Source organism: Misgurnus anguillicaudatus, unplaced genomic scaffold, assembly GCF_027580225.2.
Source record: "Misgurnus anguillicaudatus unplaced genomic scaffold, ASM2758022v2 HiC_scaffold_29, whole genome shotgun sequence".
Classification (NCBI taxonomy): domain Eukaryota; kingdom Metazoa; phylum Chordata; class Actinopteri; order Cypriniformes; family Cobitidae; genus Misgurnus; species Misgurnus anguillicaudatus.
Genome location: NW_027395279.1, coordinates 8,651,204 through 8,678,195, shown reverse-complemented (window position 1 = coordinate 8,678,195; position 26,992 = coordinate 8,651,204). Strand labels below are relative to the sequence as shown.

At 34.7% G+C, this 26,992-nt stretch overlaps 3 protein-coding genes across 9 annotated transcripts; 2 read left to right on the top strand and 1 right to left on the bottom strand.

Annotated features, from left to right (window-relative positions):
- The first annotated feature begins 6,062 nt into the window (after positions 1 to 6,062).
- LOC141362938 (calponin-1-like) lies at positions 6,063 to 15,419 on the top strand. The gene is made up of 7 exons (XM_073865223.1): positions 6,063 to 6,206; positions 9,021 to 9,142; positions 11,563 to 11,629; positions 12,189 to 12,326; positions 12,582 to 12,698; positions 13,960 to 14,106; positions 14,687 to 15,419. Exons 1-7 carry the CDS (start codon positions 6,147 to 6,149, stop codon positions 14,924 to 14,926), a joined length of 891 nt encoding a protein of 296 aa, XP_073721324.1. The 5' UTR covers positions 6,063 to 6,146; the 3' UTR covers positions 14,927 to 15,419.
- A 1,555-nt stretch (positions 15,420 to 16,974) lies between these two features.
- LOC141362939 (transcription elongation factor 1 homolog) lies at positions 16,975 to 18,882 on the bottom strand. 2 transcript variants are annotated; one of them, XM_073865224.1, is made up of 4 exons: positions 18,748 to 18,882; positions 18,283 to 18,413; positions 18,119 to 18,189; positions 16,975 to 17,316 (listed from the first exon to the last, which is right to left on the bottom strand). In XM_073865224.1, exons 2-4 carry the CDS (start codon positions 18,396 to 18,398, stop codon positions 17,252 to 17,254), a joined length of 252 nt encoding a protein of 83 aa, XP_073721325.1. In that variant the 5' UTR covers positions 18,399 to 18,413; positions 18,748 to 18,882; the 3' UTR covers positions 16,975 to 17,251. The 2 variants fall into 2 exon arrangements, with proteins under 2 accessions (XP_073721325.1, XP_073721326.1); XM_073865225.1 differs by having other exon boundaries at positions 18,283 to 18,409; positions 18,748 to 18,865.
- LOC129421712 (transmembrane protein 205) lies at positions 17,247 to 25,957 on the top strand. Of its 6 annotated transcripts, XR_012368492.1 has the most exons (5): positions 17,247 to 17,363; positions 21,809 to 21,914; positions 21,993 to 22,156; positions 22,381 to 22,970; positions 24,683 to 25,957. XR_012368492.1 is itself a non-coding variant. In XM_055177234.2 (4 exons), exons 1-4 carry the CDS (start codon positions 17,352 to 17,354, stop codon positions 22,681 to 22,683), a joined length of 585 nt encoding a protein of 194 aa, XP_055033209.2. In that variant the 5' UTR covers positions 17,247 to 17,351; the 3' UTR covers positions 22,684 to 22,973. The 6 variants fall into 6 exon arrangements, 5 of the variants coding, with proteins under 5 accessions (XP_055033209.2, XP_055033233.2, XP_055033214.2 ...); XM_055177234.2 differs by lacking the exon at positions 24,683 to 25,957 and having other exon boundaries at positions 22,381 to 22,973; XM_055177258.2 differs by lacking the exons at positions 17,247 to 17,363; positions 24,683 to 25,957 and adding an exon at positions 17,632 to 17,729 and having other exon boundaries at positions 22,381 to 22,973.
- Positions 25,958 to 26,992: the final 1,035 nt, after the last annotated feature.

Here is a 26,992-nt window from a genome sequence, read left to right as displayed (position 1 = left end):
ACGCCACAACACTATATCATACATCTGCAGTGCCGCTGTCCGTGGCTGTGATATTTTTATGCCTCACACAGAGCACAAGTATATACTTCACGCTTCAGTATTACTTGCCAGCGTTTTCATAACACTTGCATAACTTGTCACATCTTATATACATTTTACCCGTAATGGAAAGATAAACCAGTGTGACTTTCTACTTAAATACAGCACCCTTGCACTTCTGTTTGCTGTTGTACAAAGTATTGACCACACACACATCTAATGCCTGAAGTTTAGACCTGTACCAACTTCTGTGCTCGAACATTCATACTTAAGTCATTCCCAGATGTAGGTTTGCATTCCAGACACACTATGATCATTTAAAAGTCTGATATCACGTCGATTAATCTAACTGGCATTCGGTTGTTTACGACAGTCATTATTAGATAGTTATGGGTTAAGTGTAAACAGTAATAGAGACAGACTGCCATCTACATTGAATCTGCCCGTGGCTGTTAATGTTCCTGAACAGACTGCTGGATTCCTACAAGCTTTGTAGGTTGAATGAACCATCTACCATAAATAGGCAAGCAGATCAAACCCAGAAAGGAGAGAAGGAAGCCGTAAAGGGAGGGGGCGAGGGGCTTTTTTAGATGCTGCCGTAACTTTCCTCTTTCTCACAACTTCTCCATCCTTCTCGGGTTTTCTCTGGTTCATCAGAATCAATAAACACACGTAGACATTTCACCGGTGATGTTATGTGTTTAAGTCAAGAATCCTTCATCTGGATTTTCATGAAAACCCAGCTAAAGTTATTTTTAGTGATTTTTACTTTCATTCTATATAACCTTGATATATTTAAGTAAGATCATCAAACTTTAATGCTTCAAATCTCACAGATTTAGAAAAAACAATTTACATTTTTACAATTTATAAATAATTTATACAATTTATTTGAATTCTTTTGCCGTCTGCTCTTTGTTCATTATGTCAACATTACTAAAACACGCTTATCGGATTTTTAACAGGTTTCTCTGTTTGACAATATAAAATCAAGATGTTATACAACGCATAGTTTCATAAAAAGCTAAGAGATGGTAGTGTAGCGTCAATAAAAATGCAAACCTCCTTTTTTTCCATTAAATGTGATTTGATTGTGTAAAACCCCCATAAATTAAATGATCAGATTTTTACGACTGTCCAAAATATGTACTTTGTGAAATCCAGTCCAATTTGAAATCCTCACATGAGACCACTTCGTCGTGACCCTCATATAGCAGGGTGATCATCAGCCTCGGTCATGACCAAATAAAGCGTCCAAATTCCTCTGCTGCTCTTTTTCAACCCTTACATTGTTTACAAGAGAGCTGGATCAGACTACGCTCGGCCTGACTCTCTCACCGGTCCTCGGCTACTGTATCAGACAGAAAGATCCTTCTGGAGGTGTTAAACATTTTATCCTCTGGTGTCGTTGACCTGATGAACGCTTAGGAGCGGTAAATCATAACATCTGTCCATCCAGCCCGGTGAAGTTACCCGGAGAACAGTCTAAACTGGGTTTTTTAAATATCTCATTAGACTTTCACCGATATGAGTCAGAAAGAGATCCCAGAGGATTATGAGAAACTATCAGACTTCAAAGCTTACCCTGGTTGACTTTATAAACGTCTGACATCCAACATGATCATATCGTGCCAACCAAGGAATTCTACTAAAACGTAGTTTACTTACACATGAGGTTTGCTATATTTGATGTAAATAAAAATAGACATCCAGCCGCCCCACAACACCACACGGACAAACTAGTTTGGAGGAAAGATGGACATCCTGACTGTTCAAAACCATTGTGTCATTTCCAGTATTTGAACGATTTATTTATTTACATATTATTAATAATATCTCAAAGTATAGGAATATTTATTTATGCTTACAGTTTTCCCTGATACCAAAATCTTAAATGGATAGTTCACCTAAAATTCATTTACTCACTCATGTTACAAACTTGTATGAATTTCTTCGAAGATATTTTGAGGAATGTTTGTAACCAAACCGTCCGTGAGCACCATTCACTTCCATAGTAGGAAAAAATTATACTATGGAAGTGAATTGGGCTCACAAACGGTTTGACGTGAGATTTGACATAATTTTTTGGGTAAACTTGATATATTTCTTAAAGTCTGTTCATGTGAAAGCACATGGGTGATTCTCACGAAACCATTGAAACACCACGGCACTAATGATTTTAGCTTTAAAATGTGTAATATAGTAACATTAAAAAGCATCAGAATTAACACAATACTGTGTTCTACCTTGCACAATGTGTGATTTCAACATAAGAATTTATAATTCATTACCCATTTTATTACCGCAATGTGTCCGGCTGTGTTTGAACATGCGTTATGTTGTAATTTAATCAAATTAAGACAAAAATATTAAGAAAAATAAATAAATGGATGTTTTGCTAGACTACTTTAGATGACAGAAAAAATATTTACTGAATATTCATGTATAATAATAATGAAGAAAAATTAGGAAAATGATGTGTCCATGCCTGATGTTCTCATCCTCCGCAACACTTTTTGAGAACAGTTTAAGCACACATACAGAATTTAAATAAAGTTTGATTTTGGGTGACCAAGCACATGGACCAGTTACTTCAAGATGGCTACCAGGTAAGATCATTTTTTTACAGTTAATTTGAAATATTGTCTTGTCAGAATGCTTACACGACATTTTGATTATCATTACCGCAACAGATGCTTATTAAATGTTAATTTAATTAATAGAAGCATAATACTTTGATTTTAAATGCATGTGCAGAATCTCCAAATTATGTTCTTTCAGGTTTGTCATGTCATTTTGAAAATATGTCAGTGTTGATGTTTTCTGACTGTTGCGGTAATGAGATTTTTTAGGACTAATTTTTAAAATTATGTTACAAAAAGTGTTAAATGATAAGTAAAAGTTTTTAAATTAATGTTCCCATTTACTCCAGACTTTGTTTTTCAATTTGTGGTGGGAAAAAAGTAAATTTAAGCAATTTTTACATTTTCATGCTTGACATTTTTAAAACCAAGTTTTCGTGAGAATCACCCACATAAACCTGAGTTTAGAATTAAAAACATGGATTATTAAAAAAGCAATTGGCATTTTTCCACAATACATCAGATCCTGATAGCTGTAATCCCTACTAAAAAAACAGCTAAAACCAACATAAGCTGGTTTGCTGATTTTAGCTGGTTTAGGACTTTATGGGACAGTTTCCCAGGGCTTAAAGGTGCAGTGTATAACTTTTAGAAGTTCTGTCTCTTGACAGAAGTGCAATATAATATACAAAACTTTCATAATGAACCGTTATGTTTTTTTTTACCTTACGATTTTATCTACATACACCGTGGGTCCCCTTACATGGAAGTCGCCATTTTGTGCCGCCATGTTTCTACAACAGCCTATAAGGGTTGTGCACACCAAAACTTTTAAACGCGGCTGAAAACGGCTGGAGGACACCGATTGCCAGCTGTTTATCAGCTGAGTGCCAGCTTTTTTCAGCCGAGCGCTTTGGTAGCTGTGATACTTGAGCTGTGAGCCGGTTGGTTGTTGTTCCCTAAACTGTGATTGGACGGCCATGTGAGAACTGACAATGACGAGCGGCGCTTTTCACCCAAAGTTAAATCTCTTTCAACTCTAGACGCTCAGTGCCGAACGCGGAGAAACCGCTTAGCACCGGTTTTCAGCGCGAAAAGAAAACCGCTAGCTGCTAGCTTATTTGAAAAATGCCGAGCTTCTATTGGAAACAATTGAAAACATGCGCCAGCGTAAAAGCTTTGGTGTGCACGCCCCCTTAATGGACAAACTTTCTTTACTAAGTTGTCTGTGATGGCTACTGCAGCTTCTCTATGCGTTTCGGTGAACGGTGGACTGAGCCGTTGGTTGCAATTCGCAACATCACCACTAGATGCCGCTAAAATGTACACACTGCACCTTTAAGGCTTGCTCTGACATATCTTATAATATACCAGTGCGAGTGTTTTGTCTCAAGATGCACAACTGTAATGTTTATTTATAAAATATGTTTTTTTAAAGTACTAATTTAACTTAGGCCTAGTCATGGTTTAAGATAATCCCTGTCTGGGAAACCACCTCAAGGTGGTGGTAGCTGGTTTATGTTGGTCCTCCTATAGTCAGGCAAAGCTGGTCAAGATATGGTGGGTCTGCTGGTCTTCCAGCCTAAGTCCAGCTTAAATGTGACCAAAACGCGTCTAGACCAGCGTGCTAAACCAGCTAAAACTAGTTTACCAGCTTATTCTGGTTTTAGCTGTTTTTCAGTAGGGATTCAAATACCGTTCTGGTTAATTTTGATCATCGTTGGTTTATGTCACTTTTATAGCGATGCTGTGGTTTTGTTTGTTTCAAGGTCTTGTACTGAGATTTAGCCTTGCCTGCTGAGTATTTGATGTAAAACACTCATGAGGAAATGTTTTATATATTTGTCTTAAGTGTGATCAGACTGTTTCTATATAATTCTTTGCCCTTAAAAATCAATGAAGATGTATATTATGTCTTAAGTTATCTGGTTTATCGATTTTCTTTATTCTAACATATAATAATCAACAAAGTAAAAAGCCTACATTCTTACATTTATACAATCTTGTGCTTTGGCCACTTAAATAAACAGAGGACATATCGTACGCTACTACATTTTTGCACAAACTGAAATACAGATCTGCCAAAAAAAGATATTATTTTTCTTATAAGACTTTGTTTGTGTTAAACTTTACGATGTAGACCTCACAATGTAAACAAAACAGAGAATAGTTTGAATTTATTGCAAGATAAGTCAAACAAAGTAAAAAAGAACATTCAGTGGATGCTGTTAAATGTCATAACATTATTCGTCTCTCACTTATTTAAATTATGACATCATACTTTTAGCAAGTCCTTGTTTCATTTCTATATAAAATGTCATAGCATCATTATGACATCACAACGACGTGCTGATGGACTTAGAGGTTTTACTGCATGGTCGGCCTGTGGCATCACATGGCTTTGGCCTGTCATCCGTATCAGAGTAATATAGGACAATAAACTAATATAGGACAATAAGCTGGGTACCAGAGTTTAACATCACACCACCCATACAGCAAAAGTATATTTTTAAATATAAAAAATGGCCAAAAATATATTTACAAAAATATGTATTGTGGAATATGTTTAAAAAAATATATTTTTCACCAATATATTTTTTGGCCATTTTTGTAGGCCTTTATTTTGAAATGTATTTAATATATATATATATATATATATATATATATATATATATATATATATATATATATATATATATATATATATATATATATATATATATATATATATATATATTTTTTAAAGCATTTATAAATATATATAAATATATATATTAGCCCACCATATATTTTAAACGAAGGAAATATATTCACAAAAATAACTTTTATGTTTATGTTACAAAACTTTTAAAACTAATAGGTTAAAATGAAATATATTTTACATTTCAAAAACATACTAAAATTGACTTGTATTTAGCATATATTTTATATATTTTGGCCATGAATACATTTCTTGCCATAAAATTAGAAATGTATTTGCTTGCCCTTGAAGTACATTTTGAAATAGATGTTCACATATGAAGCTTCAAAATTAAAAAATATATTTTAAAAGGCTTTACTTTTTACAAAATGTATTTAGCATATATTTAAAAAATATTTTTGGCCAGAGAAATGTATATTTTTTGCCGTATGGGCATCGGACCGTATAAACGTTTATAAAAAAAAATAAACATAGATTTCTCTTTATAATGTTGCTATTAAAAACTCTTTCCTGCTTGTTAATGGGCTCATTAGGTTAAGACGAAGTGTAAACAGCACATTTGATTCATTTGACAAACGAGAGTGGTCCCTAATTCGCATCCAGGTGGAAAAAGTGACACGGGACGCGAGTAATGCCATGACGATGACATCATCTTTTCACTGCGACGTGACGCCACGACCTGGCCGTCGGCCCCGGCCAATCAGCGCTCGCTCCGCACACGCGCAGATGGGAAGAGTTTAAAACAGATTGGGGAAAGAAGTGCGATGTGGCCCAAACCTTCCCGCAGGATCTGACAGATCTGAAACGCATCTTGTGAAAGCACAATGTCAACTCACTTCAAGAGCGGACCTGCTTTCGGACTCTCCGCAGAAGTCAAGAGCAAGGTAGGCGTGGCCTGGTTTAACTGACAGCTGACAGAGATGCGCGGGCAGCACGTGCCGTTAAAAACTTGACAATAAATGTTACGCTGATAAATGTGTACGTTTGTGGCTTTGTCGTCAATTCAGATATGCAAATATGAATACAGCGAATGTATACACAGTCAAACCATAATATGCCAAGCTTAAAGATTCGGTACATTAAGCTAATTAAATTAAAAAGATAAGTAAATTAAGATATTGCAGCCGTTTACATTCATAACAAAACGTTTAATTGTCTGATGTGATGAATGCATAAACATAATGTACATTAACTAAACTTTAGATGATCAGTATCAAAGCTGGGAAATTGTCATTGTTTACATTGTCGTTTGTTACTGTAGGTGCAATAAGACATTGTTTGTCAACTTTGGATGTTTCCTCCTAAATTTTAGTCAAAACTTGAATGCAAAAACAGACATTTGTGAATTGAATGGTAGAAATGAATGGTTTATTTCTAACATTCAGCTTGCAACCAAAACATATATAAAGTATTCAAAATCAAACACAAGAGTAAGTTATTTCTATCCGTTTAAATTATTTGATTGGTTTAATACTCTCTTGTATAGCCTAATGTGCAAGAAAATTCATAAAACAGTCTCAAACTTATAATTTGAATGAAACAAAACATATTAAATGATACAATGCAGTGCTGTTGCTTAGTAACCTTATTTTTCTAAGGTTCAGTTACACAAAATTGTAATGTATTTTATGAAATGTCCTAAAACTGGGCCCCCCAGTTTGAGAACCAGTGTTTTAGGGGATCGTAGTGATGTCATTCCTCATTCACAGTTTTTGTCCTGCTTGTGTCATAAAGTAATATATTGTGATGTGATTTTGTTTTAATCCCTCTGTGAGCTTTTTTATATTTTCTTTTCACTTTCAAAACAAATATCTCTTTGATATTTAAACAATTTCTTTATTCTTCAATACACAGTTATCACACATTTAATCTTAAAGCTATTATATCATTTATGTCTTCCGGAGCAGCAGGTATGGGATATTTTTGGTCCCCATATAAGGAATTCGCCCTCAATATCCGAGGAAAGGAGCTTGTTGTAAACAGTTTAGAAAAAGGAGGAGCATTGTTAGACATCCCACCCTGATCGAGACACCTCGATAGATAAACCTCGGCTATACGCATCTTTCCTTCTCTGTTGTTTGTCCCTCGTAATGTAAACAGTATAACATAGTGCTAAAAATAAAAGTTAATGGAGAACATGCAAGAAATATAAGGGAATGTAAGGCAGGCGGTGTGACAGAATTCCTGTTATGTAAAAAATCCAGTGCTGGCCTGGACTCTATGAGGGCTGGTCCACAATGGGGAAAAAACAATACATCACATTTTTCAGCAGAATTCCTTGGAAGGCCACGATTGCTGTCGGGCCTGGCATTTTTTACCGGACATTTTTAGCATCTGCTTAGTACGTCACTACAGAGGAGAGAGAAGCGATAGAGAGAAAGAAAAATGTAAAAGGGATGTAGAGGATTAATCCAATGAGACCAACAGCTGTGAATGGAAAGTGACGAGAGAGAGAGAGAGAGAGAGAGAGAGAGAGAGACAACAATAACACTGATTTAAAGTTACAGTTTGTTTGGCTTCCACACATCACACCAAAATTGGGAGAAACGGCTTTCATCTCTCTTCTCTCTCCCTCTCTCTCTCTCTCTCTCTCTCTCTCTCTCTCTCTCTCTCTCTCTCTCTCTCTTTTATTTTGTCCTGTTCTTCCTTTAAAAGAAAAATATCAGAAGTGAAAGGCTTAGATCTATTACATGCTTGAGAGTAAATATTTTGCCAGCAATGAAATACAATAAGAGATAATAGTTTTGCATTGAGGAATGTCTGCAGTGTTTCCAGCCATCATTTTATTAAACTCCGCCCCTTTTTCCCTTCACAACTCGCTCACACCAGCCAAAAGTTTTTTGTTTGAACAATTCCATCAGTCAGTCTGAGGAACTGAGACAAAGGAAAACATGATATTATATAATCGCTGTCCTTCCGAAATTTCGTATCTCCGTATTTTTTGTCATAAACCATTATTATTGGCCAGGCTTTATTGTCAGTGAGTTTTGCAAATATTTAAGCAATAAAAAGTGCTTGCAGATTAAGACAACACATTGTGCAATCATTTAAAAATAAATGTTTTTCTGTTTCTTGAAAACTGTGAATTTGGACACACAAGCTTTCGGAAGGACAGCAACAGGCAAATATTTGAATAGTCAAGATTTTTGATCGAGTAAATGCTATGTGAACAAGAATAAATATTCATGTCTGTCCTGTACATCTGCAACATAATTTTTTACATTTAAGTTAGTATTTAAAATTACAGTTTATCATTAAATTAGCTGATTTAATAGTTGTTTATGCATTGGGCATTGTCCTTACTGTAAAGTTATGCATGACTGTATAAATAAATATGGGTCAATATATGAAGAGTTTCGTTGCAAAACGAGATAAATCCATTTTTTAACATTTTTGTCAAAACATGTTTATTATTATGTTATCATGTTATTATTTGTTTTATGGTGCTACTTAGCTGTATTTTTTAAGTTATGAAGGTTTAAATCAAAACAAACCAACTGCAGTTGAATTGAAATTAATTGGAATGCACAACCAAAAAACGAGATTTCTGAACAATTAAAAAAATGGTGGTTATCTCGTTTTGCAACGAAACTCTTCATATGTAGTGCTGGAATTTGTGCAAACTATGTGGTTGTTATCCAAATGGAGAAACCAACAAAAAGTCAACAGTAAAACTTTATTAATCTTTTGGCCTGCAGCTTGCGCACAAGTATGACCCTCAAAAGGAGGAGGAGCTAAGAATGTGGATCAGTGAGGTCACAGGCCGCAAACTTCCAGACAACTTTATGGACGGGTTAAAAGATGGCGTTATCCTGTGCGAGTGAGTGAATCCCTATTTTATCAAATTTGTGTATTTAACTACATTTTAAAGGTCCCGTGAAGCTTTGTTTGTGTTTACAGTGCACAATATAACATGTGTTCGTGTTTCATGTGTAAAAAAACGGTATTTTTCACACAATTTTCTTATCTGTATAGCGCTGTTTTCACTGTCCTAAAAACGGTCTGATGTCTTCCTTGTTCTATAAAGTCCCTCCTTCAGAAATACGTAACGAGTTCTGATTGTGTAGTTTGTTTAGTGTGTTGTGATTCAATAGCAGCTTAGCTTGCCGTTAGCTTAGCTTGCCATTAGCTTAGCTTGCCGTTAGCTTAGCTAGCGACTGACGTATTCCTGTGGGCGGAGTTTAGTCAAAAAACTGTTCTAGTGACGTCATTAAAGCAGGAAGTAGAGGACTGTAGTCCAAACCGGCCGTTCGCTGGCTTTGAAAAGTGAATTCTGTTAAAGAAAATATATGGCCTAGCAGTTAACTTTGAGCTTTATCATTTTACAAGTATTATTTATGCTAATATAGCAACATTACACACTAACTAGGGTTTAAAAATGGGATCAGAAAAAATGTGACCTTTAACATCTAAATATATGCAGTTTAAAGGAAAACACCACCGTCTTTGAATATTTTACTATGTTCTTACCTCAAAGTACACAAATTAATACATATCAATCTTTTTTCAATGCGTGCACTTAATCTTTGTACAGCGTGTTGTGAATGTATTAGCATTTAGCCTAGCCCCATTTATTCCTTAGGATCCAAACAGGGATGAATTTAGAAGCCACCAAACACTTGGAGCTCGGGTGCAGAAACATCATCCCTCCTGACTAGCGTTGACATAAACAAATAAGATGCAGTCGTCTCAGGTTGTGGAATCAATTGCCTGAGCTGAGCTCAACAAATAGTGCATAACTTAGCTGCTAACTAGCGATTTAAAACAAAAACATTACAATTAAAACCGCTTGAACATTTTATTAAATGTATCATAAAACACGAGTGTCATAATATAATATCAATTTAACTGCTAAAAATAACATTACTTTCATTTATGTCGACTTCACAGTTCGACGTTCAGCCATAAAAAATCTTGATGCCAGTACTCCTGAGAAATTCCTACCCCTCTCTTTCAAGTGTGGTCCTTATCACACTTTATTTCAAGGGCTATGTATCCCTACGCCTTGGCCCTAGCCCTTGATCAAAATGAGAATTGAGGCGCCACTTCCTCTCACATGAACGCGCAAAACCGAGGGGGAGGGGTAAGAAAGAGAATTGAGACGCATCCTAAGTGCTCTTCCGCCATACAATATAGTTCTCATTTTTATCCCCTTAAAAAAATCGCCATGTTTTGTTTTGTGCCACCATACTTTCTCGTGTAACTACTCATGTAACAGTCTTTAAATAGGGAAAACATGGAAGTGTTTGGTGGCTTCTAAAATCATCCCTGTTTGGATCCTAAGGAATGAATGGGGCTAGGCTAAATGCTAACACATTCACGACGTGCTGTACAAAGATTAAGTGCACGCATTGAAAAAAGATAGGGATGTATGAATTTGTCTAAATTGAGGTAAGAACATAGTAAAATATTGAAAAAATTTGGTGTTTTCCTCTAACACATATGCAGTTCAATATCAGATATATCTATAAGATATTTATAATCTAAAAATGTCATTATTCATCTTTCTGAAGCTATAAATAATATATATTATTCTTCCCCTTGCCCCTCGAAATATATAATATATATCTTTCACAGACAAAAAGCAATCGCAAACTATATATAAATTTTAGCCTGTTCATTGCCTGAATTGTTTTTTGAAACAATTGCATAGTTTTAAAAACAGCTATTTTCAAATACATTAATGTTGAAATAAATGTTTTTACTAAAATGTCATTTTAGTAAATTTAATTTAATTAAATTTAATTTTTCTCTTTATTTGACCAAAATGATGATTTCACATACAGTACTGCTCCTCAGTAGTTTACTTTATTCTACTGTATATTATCATTTGGAAATAAGGGGTTGGTTTTGAAAATACACCTACCTAAATTTTTGACAACTGTGTGTTAAAATATTTATAAAAAAATCAAAGTGTATAAAAACAATACAGGCAGTATCAAAGTCAGCTGTATTCGTAAAGGTCCTCTTGTCATATAAAGCCACACAGGTTTTGTGAGTTTAGTTTGTTATATTTTAGGTGATCATGCTGGTATTTTCTGTCACAACAATGCAGTATGTCAACACAAACTATAAAGAAAGTGTTTAGATGCATCATTTAAAAGACTCATATGAGATCAAGAGCTATTTTAACATATGGACTCAGAAAAATATCTAGCATTTTATTAATAAATTCTAATACTAATAAATAGCATTTTATTAACTGTTTTTTTTCTTTTTATACTCTTCTCTTATGAACAGACTCATTAACATCCTTCAGCCCGGCTCTGTGAGAAAAATCAATACCTCTCCTCAAAACTGGCATCAGGTGAGCAAGAGCACCACATACACTTATATACATCTGGCTCATAAATGTGGTCCAGAATCCAATAAATATAAGTAACAATTTATTTAAGCCATATTTGACATTTACATTTTACCTGAGAGTAAAAGGAAAGCTATAGAAGTACATATGAAGTGTTTCGTTGCAAAACGAGATAAATCCGTTTTTTTAATTGTTTAGAAATCTCGTTTTTTGGTTGTGCATTCCAATTAATTTCAATTCAACTGCAGTTGGTTTGTTTTGATTTAAACCTTCATAACTTAAAAAATACAGCTAAGTAGCACCATAAAACAAAATAATAACATGATAACATCATAATTTTTTGACACGTTTTGACAAAAATTTAAATAAAATGGATTTATCTCGTTTTGCAACGAAACTCTTCATATGTACTGTCAGAGTTTATTCTTCAGCTGTGAAATCAGATATTGGCTGATATTCAAAAGATTTCTTCTGAATTGAAATCGATTAGGTGTGCTTTCATATTTTTGAGAAATCACAGTGCACATCATGCTCGGCTTATTTCTGTCTTGTGTTTTTTCAGCTAGAAAATATTGGTAATTTTGTTCGAGCCATTCAAGAGTATGGCCTGAAGCCACATGATACATTCGAAGCCAATGACCTGTTTGAAAATGTCAATCACACTCAGGTTCAGTGTACGCTTATTACGCTGGCTGGGATGGTGAGTCCAACTTAATCCTTTTTCAATATAGCAAGAGCAAATATACATTTTAAACCTGATATTTTTATGATAAATAGCTACAAAAACTGGCATGGTTTTATAACGAACAAACATAATACAGCAAGAGCAAATTCAAAGCTAAAGATTCAAGTCTATGCAGGGTTCTACAAACACAAACTATAAAACATGCCAAATTTTATCTTTGTTTTATGTTAATTTCAACCAATTTATGTGTTTATTATTTTTTAAATTCAGGCTAAATCTAAAGGCTTTTACTCTAAATGTGATGTTGGAGTAAAATACGCTGAGAAACAGCAACGTAAATTTGCTCCTGAAAAGCTAAAGGAGGGTCGCAATATTATCGGTCTGCAGGTCAGTGCTGTTCATCACGACATGTTTCAATCTTACACACAAAAAACATTATAAAATTCATTAATAAATCTTTGTAATGTCTGAAAAATGTTAGATCATGGCTTAAATGTAACACACTGGGTGGTTTCCCGGACAGAGATTATCTTAAACCAGGACTAGACCTGAGTTTAATTAGAAAATATAAACATGCCTTACTAAAACATTACTTGTGTGCATTTTGAGGCAAAACAAAGGGCACTGATGTATTTTAAGATGTGTCAGTGCAAGTTGTTTTTAGCTTGGATGGCTCTTATATTTATTTTAGTCTAGGACTAGTCTAATTCCTGTCTGGGAAACCACCCCTAGGTGAAAAAAGTGCACTAAAATAGACTTTCAGGCACTACTTTTGTACTTAATATACAAACAATTATTCTTAAGTGCTTCTTAAAAACGTTTAAGTGCACTCAACTGTGCTATTCTGAGACACCGTTTATTTCAACACACTAAAAATCAACATAAGTGTTACTGATATTTAGTATACTTTTTTCAAGTGCACTGAAGTACAGCTATACTTTTCAAGAGTATATTTGAAGCGTATAACTTTACTGTAAATTACTTCAATTGGTAACACCTGAAAAAGTAAGTTTATAAACTTAAATTTTCTCACTTTAAGAGAAACGTTTTAAAGTGAAAAATATTTTTCATTTAAAGCGAGAAAATTGAAGTTTAATTTACCAGTTGAAGTAATTTTTACAGTGTTTATTAGTGTTTATTAGCACAAAGGTAACAATGTACTTCAAATGTACTTGCTGGTATTTAAAGGGATAGTTCACCCAAAACTTAAACTTCTGTCATCATTTACTCTCCCTCAGGTTTTTTAAACCTGCATAAATGTCTTTGTTCTGCCGAACACAAATGAAGATATTGTAAAAATGATCTGGGGCCCCATTCACTTCCATAGTATTTTCCTACTATCGAAGTCAATGGTGCCCCAGATCTACTTGCTTAAAAACGTTCTTTAAAATATCTGCATTTGTGTTCAGCAGAACAAAGACATTTATACAGGTTTAAAACAACTTAAGGGGGTGAGTAAATGATGACAGAAGTTTAATTTTGGGGTGAACTATCTCTTTAAGTATAGTTTTAGTGCATTCCAGTATGCTATACTTTTACCTGGGACTTTAAAGCATTACTTGATTAGGCATGTTACCGAAATATTGGTAGTAAAACCTTGCATACCTATTGCTCATTTTAATTTCATAAGCCCCTCTTTTTATTTTAGATGGGAACCAATAAGTTTGCCAGTCAGAAAGGCATGACATCATATGGGACACGTCGCCATCTTTTTGACCCTAAAACAGGAATGGAAAATCCCGTGGACCAATCAACAATCAGCCTACAGATGGGCACCAACAAAGGAGCAAATCAGGTATCTTAAAAAGTAAAATTTTTGTTACATATTTTGATACGTTTCATCGACCTTAAAGGCGGGGTGCATGTTCTCTGAAAGCCAATGTTTACATTTGAAATCACTTAAACAAACACGTCTCTACCCCAATAAAATCTGGAACTTCTTTTTATAAACCCGCCCCACACGTGCAACCCAGGCGACGATGTCGGTTAGTAGACACGCCCCTTACTGCTGATTGGCTACAAGTTTTTTGGTAGTCAGCCCGACTCCTGTTCAAAAATCATGCACCCCGCCTTGAATGGACATAACAACATTTTCCCAACCATTGTGTTGTGTTTGTAAAGTTGGATGTGAAAGTATTTTGGGTTTAAATCTAAGACACTGATTGGTTCAATATCTAAGTGCTGTATGGCATTAAACAGCAGACAAATATAATCAGTATTTGGTTACTGTGTCTTGTATATAAGATAGGAAATAGGAACATTTCTAAGTGCAGAATAAAGTTTTACAGAGTTTAAAAATTTGAAGATTCACTTTTACACGACTAATGATGAATATGCCCACAAGTCCTGTATTCATTTAATATTTTCCCCCTCAGTCTGGTATGACAGCCCCGGGCACCAAGCGCCAGATCTTCGATAAGAAGCTGGACATGGAGATGTGTGATACCTCAGTTGTCTCACTTCAGATGGGCACCAATAAGGTGGCGTCCCAGACGGGCATGACGGTCTACGGTCTTCCCCGTCAGGTATACGACAGCAAGTATTGTCCCACCCCTAATGACTACATCAACAACGGCCAGGACTCAGAGATGGATGGATATCAGTATTCTGACTAAGACGAACAGACAGCTACCAGCACACTGCTTTTAAACCAAAATCACCTGCACTTTGATATTCCAAATTCATCCCAAGTGGGACGAGCTCGAGCCGAATACATCACGACCACCAATCAGAGCCGAGTACTTCAGTGGTCCATGGAAAAAAATGGAGGAATTTCTGGCGTTTTGCTTTACAACACTGGCTTTTCGGCTTTTCACTTACGTAGTTTAATTTTTTTGCATGTGCCATTTTCCCTCAAGTTACAGATTTTTGCAAATGTCGGAGATTTTATTTATGTCATATACAGTAGTGTTGTATAATTGAAATGAGCATACAGTATATATGAACATGAAACACTTTTAATTGGATGAAGGAATAGGAAATCAACAAGCACCCGTTTACCGGCCAATCAAATCAACAGATTCTTGAGAGATGAACTGATCACTTGCAAACACAGAGGTTGGATGGAAGAAAAACAAGATGTTTATTAACATATATTTGAAGATTCAAGACAGAAGTCATTCAGGTAAAGGTCCAGTGTGGGTTTTTTAGTGGCATCTAGTGGTAAGATTGGGAATTGCAACCAACAGCTTACCCCTCAATTTCGAAACGCATAGTGAAGATACAGTAGCTGCCACAGGACAAACATGTCATCGTCTGAGACAACAAAGGGACAAAAGGTGCTCGAAAGTAGTTTGTCCATATAGGGCTACTATAGAAACATAACGGCAACTTCCATGTAAGTAGACCCGCTGTGTATGTAGATAAAAACGGCTCATACTAAGGTAATAATAGCAATACAGTTCATTTTGTAAGGTCTTTATACACCACTGATAATATTAGTTATGTATATTATATTGCATTTATGTCAACAGATTATTCTTAAAGTCCCACATTGCACCTTTAAAGCTTTAATTAAGCTGGGGTTAAACTTACCATGACCTACAATACATCACTACAGAACTGATTTTTTTTTGCGTTTAAATTCAAACCATTCATTTATTCAATAAAAGCTTAAAGGGTTTTGCCAAGTAGGTCACATTTGTGAAACAACATTCCTGATATCCAGTTATAGGTCCAAGTCTATTGTTAACTTCAGCATTCCTCTGTAATCAGACTAAATTAAAAACATGTATTTGAGTCCCGAGCTCCCTAAAATGTTATTTTTAGGAATGCTGTTGAACCTACAAAGATCCAAGGATGTGTCTAGGGAAAATCTTTGCTTTTTTTATTTAAGGTTCATGTGGAAGTCAGCCAAAGTATTTGTTGGTTATTATCACTATGAAATAATTAAAACTGAACCGAAGATATTAGTCAAGCAAATGGGTAAAAACTCAATCGCAATACAGTGTTTTATTTTTTGAAGATGGGTGGGCTGGCACGTTTTGTATTTAAAGAGTGCTTTATTAGATGTATTGCTAATGAACAGACAAAGATGTTTTGGGGACATTGTTGTAAAGAAAACCATTTAAACTATTGCACCAAAGCTAAATGTCGTTATAATTTTGTATTCTAATGGTGTCATTTTAACTAAACTAAGCCAGACCAAGCTCAATTTTAGTGCCATGCCACTAGCAACTATATAATCAATTAACATAGACACAAAGGTGAACAAAAGAAGTGACCAATCAGGTGAAAGGGAATCTAATTGTGCAAATGCACAACACATAAACAGCTGAACTTTTGCTCTATAAGATACTTGCAAGTTAGTAGTCTGAATTGATTCGACCTGACAAGATCAACGGGAGCGGCCACACTGGTGAGTTAATATATTTAGTTGAATAGTTTAATGATTCATCATTTTAAGGCTTTAATGTGCTTTAAGAATGTGTTATTTGGCTTTGACGTAAAAAAAAAACAAGATTGTGAAACGAGTCTCTCAGTTTTCCCCCTTGCATTGATGCTTCAAAATGTGTTTATTTATGAGGCTTTTCAACAATGTCTGAGCAAATTAAATCCCAATAAATCACTATTTTTAAATTACTTGTGTTTATCTTTTCATTTTTCTTACTGAAACATTAGTGTAGTAACCCATTGAAAAACATACACAATTAAGCAGAAGAAAGAATATGCAATTGATTTATTGACACAAAATGGTTTTATAAAAACCTACAGTATACAAACACAGACAGCCAAACTAAAAGATGATAAACTGAAATAAAAACATTGACATTATCCAATACATTTCTGTAACACTAAAGAAAATGAAAAACTGCATTCATATGTGCAGCTAAATCATATACCTTTATCAATTGGTTTTATTTGGGTTTGAGATGAAATACATGACAGTGACTTGATACAAGACTAAAAAAACTTATGTGTATTTGGTCATCTGTACAAAACTACTGATTGGCTGCTTCACAAGCGTCTATCCAATCACTGTACACGTCCACGGGTTCGGAGAGATCTGAGTGGCTAATTAAGGATGAGAACTACATCACAATGATTACCAAGGTAAAGAAAGACTTTATACATACATCTCTACAGCATACTGTAAGTATACTTGTAATCTTATAGGATAATATTTATTTAAATACATCTATAGGGTTCCCAATCCTGTTCCTTGGGGTACCACTACAAACGTTGGATGTTTCACTAATACGCGATTTAATACCTAAAGAAAGACCTTATACATACATCTCTACAGCATATTGTAAGTATCCTTGTAATCTTATAAGATTATATTTATTAAAATGCATCTATAGGGTTCCCAATCCGGTTCCTTGGGGTACCACTACAAACGTTGGATGTTTCACTAATTTAACACACCCGATTTAATACCTAAAGAAAGACCTTATACATACATCTCTACAGCATATTGTAAGTATACTTGTAATCTTATAGGATTATATTTATTAAAATACATCTATAGGGTTCCCAATCCTGTTCCTTGGGGTACCACTACAAACGTGGAATGTTTCACTAATTTAACACACTCTATTTAATACCTCAGGTAATTATCCTGATATGGTTGTCTAATAAGAAACATCCGCAATGTGCAGTGCTATGTGCTTCTGGAAACCGTACAGGGAAATGCTGATCTATTGCATGAAAACAACACCAATACTGTCCATATATTCCTATTCCATACAATCTGAAGCAAATCATTGTAAAATAATGATTAACACATCTGTTATCAAAATATAATGCTACTGTAAATACATGCCCACAAGGATTTCAATATAGTATTTACTATAAATAAAGGATACACGTTATGGGTGTCTGAAATTCTTCTAGACACACTGTACACGAAATTATCCCAGTATTTCGACTTCGTTCCCTGAAATGAAATAAAATCATTAAACAGTGTCTGTTTGGGCAAACGTAACTCAAAAGAATGACTTTATTTTGAATAATATCGTAACACTCTTACATTTTTACGTCACATGATTTCTCGTGGTTACAAAAGGGGCACGTGAACTGGGTATCCAAGTTTCCCGTCATCTTTTTCTTGGGAGGAGGTTTTCTCTTTGACTTTCTGCGACCCATCTCGACCAAGACTAACTATGGGAAAGACACATGTCGAGAACACAAAATTATAGCGGTATAAAAACAACTTTAGAATGAACAATACATTAAATAAAGACTATTTAGCTACGTTTGGATTACTGCTAAGTACTTTTAATCCTTAACTACGTTTCATATTTAACACAAAATAATGAATGCAACAACATGAGCAAATTTTAAGTGAAACAGCTGTTTTGCTATTGAGGTCTGTTACGTAAAGCAATGCGCATGTAAATAAACAAATGATAGCTTACAGGCGAGCTACGAGCACACGCATTTCTTTATAAGCATTCCTTTACCATTGACGAATATAATCCTTTAAATTACTTACCGATTTGCGATCAATGTAAATTTGCACAACACACTGCTTGAGATTATGGATAACAAAAGATTTACTTCCGCTCACTCTTCTTCTTTACAATATTAAGTTGTGGCGCCACACAGATCGCCACCTGCTGTTTACTGTGTGAATTACAGGGGTTATATTTAAAGGGATAGAACACATAAAAATACAAATTTTGTCATAATTTACTCACCCTTATGTTGTTACAAAACTATATACATTTCTTTGTTCTGATGAACACGAAGGAAGTTATTTTATGGAATTGGAGTTAATGGGGCTCATGATCGGTTTCGTTACAAACACTTCTCAAAATCTTCCTTAGTGTTGGAAAGCCTGTCCACGCCCCCTGCTGGTGGACGGCGCTACTGCAGTTTAATGTCAGTTGAGTGAGTGCTAATGCGTTTTGAGGTCTGTTTAGAAAGGCAGCGGACTTTTTAGTTATTCCTTTCATCATTCTGTCTGGTTTGTGCGTTCGTGAGGAAAAAGTGAGTATTTTTGAACATTTACAAGAGTTTGTTGTATGACTACATACAGGAACAATATGTGTGTTAGTTTAACTGTATAGTTTCATTATTTGAATCGAAGTTATGTAAGAGATGTCATTAAAGCCTAATTTTCCTTTCTTCGCGGCGCACTCGATTGAGATTACTTTGCTAATTATCGCTGATAATTTATGATAACATTGTTGTATATATCACTTTGTGTGTTCTATCACTTCTGAGTGTTTATATCTTATAGTTGACTGTTACAATTTAGTGTAGGAGATTATTGTGAAGTGAATCTCCGTTTTTGTTCTCCGTGAGCTATGTGCAGTTAATCACCTCGTGATTTATTCAATACTCCATTTTGTAGTTTATTTGTAATGTTGGTAACCGCTACAATTAATATTTGTGCACTTTAAGTTAAAGGCTGCTGTTTCTGCTATTAGTGACTATATTAACCACTGTTGATTAATATATTATTGCTATATGGTATTGCTATGATGATTATTGCTATAGTTAATTTATCTTCACATCATTGTTTTACAGCTTAAATTGATAACCTCATTATATGTTTATCTTTTCTTGTAGACCACAAACTCAAACACAAAACTAATACCAATGCCACTAAATAAAGCTCTGTTAACCAACCATACATCCTCTGGAGCCTGATTCTCTGACCGGAGTCAAGTTCATATCTGCCGCCTCAACCAGTTAAATTGTGGGAGGTCACGCCCCTCCATTACACTTAGTGTTCATCAGAATAAAGAAATTTATACAGGTTTGTAACAACATGCGAGAGTAAATGATGACAGAATTGTCTTTTTTGTGTGAACTATCCCTTTAATGAGTTTGGCTTCACAAGACCCCGACAGAAAACATCATTCATGTTTGTGAAATACAGTTTGACAATTACAATGCCTTATTTCTGTAATACCTACCATCAAATCTGTGTCGAAAAACAACCTTTTAAAAGATTTATTAAATATCATTTAGCACAACAAACGTAAAGATAAAATTTTCACGCAGTATAAAAATAATAATAGTGTTAACAGTTTTTCCTACGCCATCCAATACGTCAAAATACTCATAAATGTCAAATCTAAGGTGTACAACATTTGGTACAATTTTTACCATGTGATCCTCTTTTTTTTAAAGGGTTCTTGTCTACCAAAATAACATTAGCTCAATACACACACACACACAACAACAACAACAACAACAACAACAACAAAAAAATTATAAAGAAGAATATAAAAAACTCTCATCACTGAAATTACAAAATACACAAGGTAATTCGATATCTTTTATTTATTTTTAGAAAACCTTGATTACTTGGGTAAATAGAATGAAGTATATTTTATATAAAATAAAGCTACAGTTAATTCGGTTTAAATAAAGATTCGCTTTGACTGCCACCTACCGATAAACATCAAAACTGCTCTTTGGAGAAACAATATCCCAAGACATTTTATAAAAATATTTTATATGCATAAACATTCTGTTTAATACGGTTATGAATATAATGTATATTTCCTTTCATGTTCTTTATGCATTCTATATTGCCTTACAATTAAAACCTTATTATTATCAATGATCCATTTTATCAGCTAGATATATTATAATTATTCACCATTTTATATTATTATTTGGTTTATTTAAAAAAAAAAAAAACAGTTATTCTGCTGCATGATGTATGTATGTAGTTCACTTGAATAACAGATCGTGGTTGCATTTCGTGCTCACAGGGGGCAGGGCTAACCAAGGGTGGGCGTGATATCGAGCAACACGAGCGACTGAACTCTTTGTGCGAAAAACTCACGAAACTCATCCCAGAGAGACCAACACTAAAAGGAACAACCCCTCGATAAAGCCACAACGCTCAAATTCGGAAGGAAATTGATTAAGAGTGCCAAACTTGCGTAAGTAACTGCGTGTGTTCAACATCACGCTGCGTTGCGCAGAATTATCGGCGTATTACATCACAGCATCGCGAGAGCGTATCAGAGCAGCGCTTGTCTCGCGGTACTGTGATGTTATACGCGCAGCGCCGCATGAAGTCAAACACACCCACTGAATGCTGTGTGAATGACCGTTACGGAAGTGTTGGTTGAAACGTGTGTTGTCATTTACTTATTAACAGAACAAAAAGTAAACTAGCTGAAATTGAAATAGTGGATTTAAAACCTGATCGACCCGGATCGTCGGTAAGGATCGTGGTTATATAAAGTCCGGAGCTTTTATTATATGTTACATGTTATCAACATCAGTGCACGCGCAGGACTTTTCTTATCTTGTTTACATAAGTTAAATGCAAGCTTATTGTTTTGTAGGCAATGACTAGAAACGGAAAAGCTTTTATAAAGTGCGTGAATATATATGATTTTAAAATGAAAACATTTATTAAAAGAGTTTATGTAGACAAAGTTGTTACGTAGCTAGTAGACAGTGCCCCCAAAAAGTGTTAACTTAGTTGCATTATGCATTTTACTGTGACCTGTATGTGCAATTAAAAATCATTATGTTATTATGGTATCATTATATATATGACCTATTTTTTATTTTCATAGTTGGCAATGACTACTGAAGGAGATCCAACTGATTGGGTAAAAGTGCTTCACCTTTTGGTGATTTCATTCACCTGGGGAATGCAAGTGTGGGTGTCTTTCATAGCAGGTAATGTTGTATGCATGTTATTTTATTTTCAGCAATTTATAATGCTTTTAAATAATTTATTCCCTCTCTCGTCTCCAGGATTTGTGCTGATTTCCCAGGTTTCCATGCACACGTTTGGTCTTGTCCAAAGCAAATTGTTCCCTTTTTATTTCAACTGCCTGTTGGGTGGTACCGCAGTAAATCTGGCCATATATGCAGTGTACCATCCTAGAGAACTGTTGGACTGGCATGAGGGCGTACAGGTATTCAGTAAAAAAAAATAATTCACAATTATGTTAAAATCACATGACTGGCAAAACATAAACAATAAATGATTCAGTTCAAATCACTTTTAGGCTTCATATTTTTCCACCTTGCACATTTTTTTCTAATATCTCATGTGCATTGTGACAAAGTTTATGATGTTTTGTGGACACAATTTTATTGATTTCAACAGTTTTTTATACTTGCACATCTTGTTCCACAGATGATTTTGTATTTTGTGGCCGTGATCATGGCCGGTCTGAATGTGCAGTGGTTCGGCCCATCTACCACAGAGAGCATGCAGGTCATGAGAGAGATCGAGCAGGAACATGGTTTGGGAGCGGAAGTGGGCATGGGATCCAACCGGGAAGGATATACCAAACTCCGCGAGCAGGATCCGAAGTACAAGGAACACAGAGCCACTTTCTACCGCTACCATGGTCTGTCCAACCTTTGTAACCTCGCTGGCTTTATGTCCACTACCATTAATCTCATTTACCTGGCTCTAAATTTAGGAACTATATGAGTGTTGTGTGTCACTACAGAAGAGTACATAAAGCTGACCGGTAGAGGTTTTCATATAATTTTTGTGTGCCCGTGCCTTTAAAATTTTTCTTCTGTTTTATTTTGTCTGGTTATATTGATATCAATAACACTTTTAGTTTGTATACAATGAGAATTCTAAGTGTACTTCAGGGTGTAAAAAACAAATCAGACTCCTTTAAGTGGACCAAAAATGTGAACTAAGCAAATTTTTATTTGTTAATTATTCATTTTCTTCCAAAATCTACAATAATTATGCTTGAAAGGCTGGTTAAAAACTTGATAACCTGCGCGAGGACGTGGATGTACTGAAGAGCTATTTATTTACATAATTTAAATTACTGTTAGTTTAAATGTACTTACATTAAACAACTATACATCATTAAAAAGTGTTTTGATTTAAGATTTAGTTTTTGACCTTTATTTTAATCTGAGAATCCTAGTAACAGTAATTTCTTCATTTTTGTCAGGCGTTATGAAAATGAAAAACGGTACATACCTTTAATTTGAAATATAACCCTCAGCCGCACTCATTGATAAAAATACTCCTCCGTGATCGTCATGAAAGCACTCGATAAAACAACATCTATCGGGGCTTTTAATTCAAAGTATGCATATTTGGAGAAATATTACTTCAATTTTATATGTTTACTTCAAATTTCTGCAGTGGGGGTAATATTTCACCCATTTTTATTCAAAACATGGCGATATGAGCAAGCTGGAGTCCTGTAAGCATTCACACTCATTTTGTTTCATTCATACGTGAAGCCGGAGGGCGCTAAAGTCTGAAACTCTTTCATAAACTTTCATAGAAAGAATAAGACGTCATAGCTCAGCTCAGCAGCAGCTGTCAGTCAGACGTGAACTTGAACAGTGACCTGCAACGAGCGATCGCTGTTTTTATAATAACATGCAAATAAAGATGTTTTGATGTTTTAAAACCATGGAGACAATAAACACGATTAAGATTATATATGGTTTGTCTGTATTTTTAACGCTATGTCTGTTATTTTCATAACAGTACTGTATATTATAATGCTATGCTAAGCTAACAGCATAAATAACATAAAATTGTTTATTTTCGGTCTTATTTTATGATCCAAAGCCACATCAGATCACGCATGATTGTTTAAGCACTCGACTTTTGATGTTATAATGTGAGTTTTATTATAAATGCTTTTATTTGTAGTGTTTTGATGGTATGCTAAGCTAACGTACTAGCTGTTCTGTAAACATCTGCTGTCTGGAGATATGAGATATGTGTTTCTAGGAATAATTTTGACTGGTAAAGCTTCTTTAAGGTAAGGTTCTTTTTGTAAGAAAGGACTTTAATAAAAAGAAAGTGAATTGAGACAAAAGGAGGAAATAAAACACTAAATAGAAATTATGAGCAATTATTATATTGTTTATAATAATAAAATAAACATTTAGACAGCCATATCCCGGATTAAAAGTTGTTAATGACTCATCCGGATGCTTATTTAATGAGTCTGTTTAAAACACGGAGCAATAGGACAATAAACTGAAAGGATGTTGTGAGATATAAATAAACAAACATTAGCTTAGCATTTTTGCTGTTTTCTCTAAATAAATTTACATGACATGGGTCTAAAAAACATTTCATAAAATACAGAGTTTTAGAGGTATCATCTTCAGATTTAAAACAGAACATGGTCAGACCTGTGGCTTTATCTGCAGAGCATTTCTAGATTGCTCCAAGGCCAATTTCATTTAGATTTTCATAACAATATTTCATACATGTTTGGTGGAGTTTATAAAAAAGAATAATTTAAGCTCTCTATAACAACTTTTTTCATTATGAAAGTAACTAATGTTCACCTTTTAATAAACTTCCAAGTGTCTGCTTTCAAATGAGACCAAACTTATGCTTTTAGTGCAAAGACTTTATAAACTGTATCTATTTTAGTTTGGCTATGACAGTTTTTGTGGGGGGGTTCGGAAAATGGAATGATGGCTAACAGGTTAAAATCCCAAGCCCCTTTTTGTTGTTTACATGTTTTTACATGTATGCTTGCAGTGTATTCAAGGTATACATTTTATCAGTATGTGTTTGTTCCCTGGGTGTAACCTTGGTGTAAAACTCATGAAAGACTTGTAAGTTGTTCTATATATTTGCCAGTATTTTGGCAGTTTGCCCCATGACAGTATTTTTTAATAATTGCATTAAAAAAAGTCATAATTCCCATATAACTGTCCTCTGTCACACCATTGTTTCATTTACCTTTGCTGTTATTTTGCCAAAAAATATTGGAAGTATGCAGTAAAATTGACCCTGTAGTAAAGTGTAACCATCCACCTCTCATATGAGTTTGGTTCCCTTTAAAAGTGTTGTGTGTAGATTTTTAGCGGCATCTATTGGTGAGATTGTGAATTGCAACCAGTCCACAGCTCACCCCTCCCTTTCAAAATGCATAGAGAAGCTACAGTAGCCCCAACAGGACAAACATGTCATTGGCTGAGACAGTAGTAGTTTGTCCATTAAGTCTTACTGTAGAAACATGGTGGCATAAAAATAATTTTCTAATAATAAATGTAATAAATACAGGTCATTATGTAAGGTCTTTTTACACCACTGTTAATGTAGTTATGTATATTATATTGCATTTATGTCAAGAAATATTCTTAAAGTTACACAGTGCACCTTTAAATGAGTCCTAATTCATTTTTGAGCATTCACATATAAGCCAAAGCCCCTACATACTACCCTCAGACCCTGCATTTTCAGGTTACTTCCGAAATATTTTTTGAAGGCAGATATGCCCAGACGTATAATTTTTAAAATGTTTTTGATATTTCTTCCTTTTCTTTTTAGATGTTTTAAAGTGAATAATTGCACTTGTGCTTATTATTAACAACATAATTAACAGCATATTTTACTCATTTAGCCTTTTATTCTTTTTTGTTTGCATTTCATGATTTCTGCGTTTGACAATGTGATTAACATATATTTCACCCACAAGAAGACATTTTCATAATGCATTTATGAACTTGTTTGCATTTTATATAAATTGAATGACACTAAAAGGACAATTTGAATATATGGAAAAGCACAGCAGTGTAAATGTGAAAGAACCTTTGATCATCTGTGTGAATGTAATGTTTGAACAGCAAAGTAAACTTCTATCCTTTCATCACTTTACAGTGTTTTGTATGATGTTTGTGTTTCTGTGATGCCATGTAAATGCATTTGTACAGAGTTTTGTTTATATTAAAGGGGACATATCATGAAAATCTGACTTTCCATGTTCAAGTGCTATAATTAGGTCCCCAGTGCTTCTATCAACCTAGAAAATATATAATAGAACAAACTAAAACTTAGTTTTGGTAAACCATTCTCTGCAAGCATGTGAAAAAAATAGGTAATTGAAATCTGGCTCCCCTTGTGATGTCAGAATGGGATAATAACGCCCCTTAAAGGGATAGAAAATTCTGTCATCATTTACTCATCCTCATGTTGTTTTAAACCTGTATGAATTTCTTTTTTCTGATGAACACAAAAGAAGATTTTTTTTGAGAAATGATGGTAAACACACAGCAGTAAGTGACCATAGACTTCCATACTAGGAATAAAAAAAAGATGGAATTTAATGGGTACCGTCACCTGTGTGCTTACCATCATTTATCAAAATATTTTCTTAGTCATTTATCACAATACTTCCAAAATATTTTTCCTACTATGGAAGTCATTGGTCACTTCTGTGTACAGGATTATATAGGCGGGGCTAAAACGGTGTCTCCATAGAGACAGAGCGCAGCGCGTCATAACCTGAAAACCACGCCCACCGGGGGGAAAAGCAATCCAACCGTCTCCATTGACTTTGTATTGCGAGAGGCCGCCTCCTTGTCATTTCTGGCTTATAACAAAAAACTGAATAATGCCTTAAAGCTGCTGTTTGACAATATGTACAGCTAACAAGCCAAAGAACCCAGAAATAAGTTTTTATAAGCTGTCGAGCCGTAAAACTCAGCCTTTAAGGAGAATAAAGTGGATCGCCGACTACGTTTCCCCCTATTGGTCGCAGTTTTACTAATAGGAGTACTATGAAAAGTTGCCCGTTTCCATTTCTGTCTTTAAACGCTCGTTTTTTGAAGTCGACAGCTTATAAAAACGTATTTTTTTTTTTGGCTTGTTAGATGTACACCTTGTCACACAGCAGCTTTTAGGTATTATTCTGTTTTTAAGTTTAATCTGTAAATAAGTTTTTATAAGCAGCGTCGACCCCAAAAAACGAGTGTTTAAAGACACAGAAATGGATACAGGCAACTTTTCA

What these genes read in the sequence shown, in the direction of transcription:
- LOC141362938 (XM_073865223.1), top strand. Translation starts at nt 6,147, where the DNA reads ATGTCAACTCACTTCAAGAGCGGACCTGCTTTCGGACTCTCCGCAGAA. An exon ending in CTCCTCAAAACTGGCATCAG is followed by an intron (nt 11,630 to 12,188) that starts GTGAGCAAGAGC and finishes GTGTTTTTTCAG; the next exon opens with CTAGAAAATATTGGTAATTT. An exon ending in GCAATATTATCGGTCTGCAG is followed by an intron (nt 12,699 to 13,959) that starts GTCAGTGCTGTT and finishes TTTTTATTTTAG; the next exon opens with ATGGGAACCAATAAGTTTGC.
- LOC129421712 (XM_055177234.2), top strand. An exon ending in GTGGGTGTCTTTCATAGCAG is followed by an intron (nt 21,915 to 21,992) that starts GTAATGTTGTAT and finishes TCTCGTCTCCAG; the next exon opens with GATTTGTGCTGATTTCCCAG. An exon ending in ACTGGCATGAGGGCGTACAG is followed by an intron (nt 22,157 to 22,380) that starts GTATTCAGTAAA and finishes CTTGTTCCACAG; the next exon opens with ATGATTTTGTATTTTGTGGC.
- LOC141362939 (XM_073865224.1), bottom strand. Translation starts at nt 18,398, where the DNA reads ATGGGTCGCAGAAAGTCAAAGAGAAAACCTCCTCCCAAGAAAAAGATG. An exon ending in AAATCATGTGACGTAAAAAT is followed by an intron (nt 18,190 to 18,282) that starts GTAAGAGTGTTA and finishes ATTTCATTTCAG; the next exon opens with GGAACGAAGTCGAAATACTG. An exon ending in ATTTCAGACACCCATAACGT is followed by an intron (nt 17,317 to 18,118) that starts GTATCCTTTATT and finishes TTAGCCACTCAG; the next exon opens with ATCTCTCCGAACCCGTGGAC.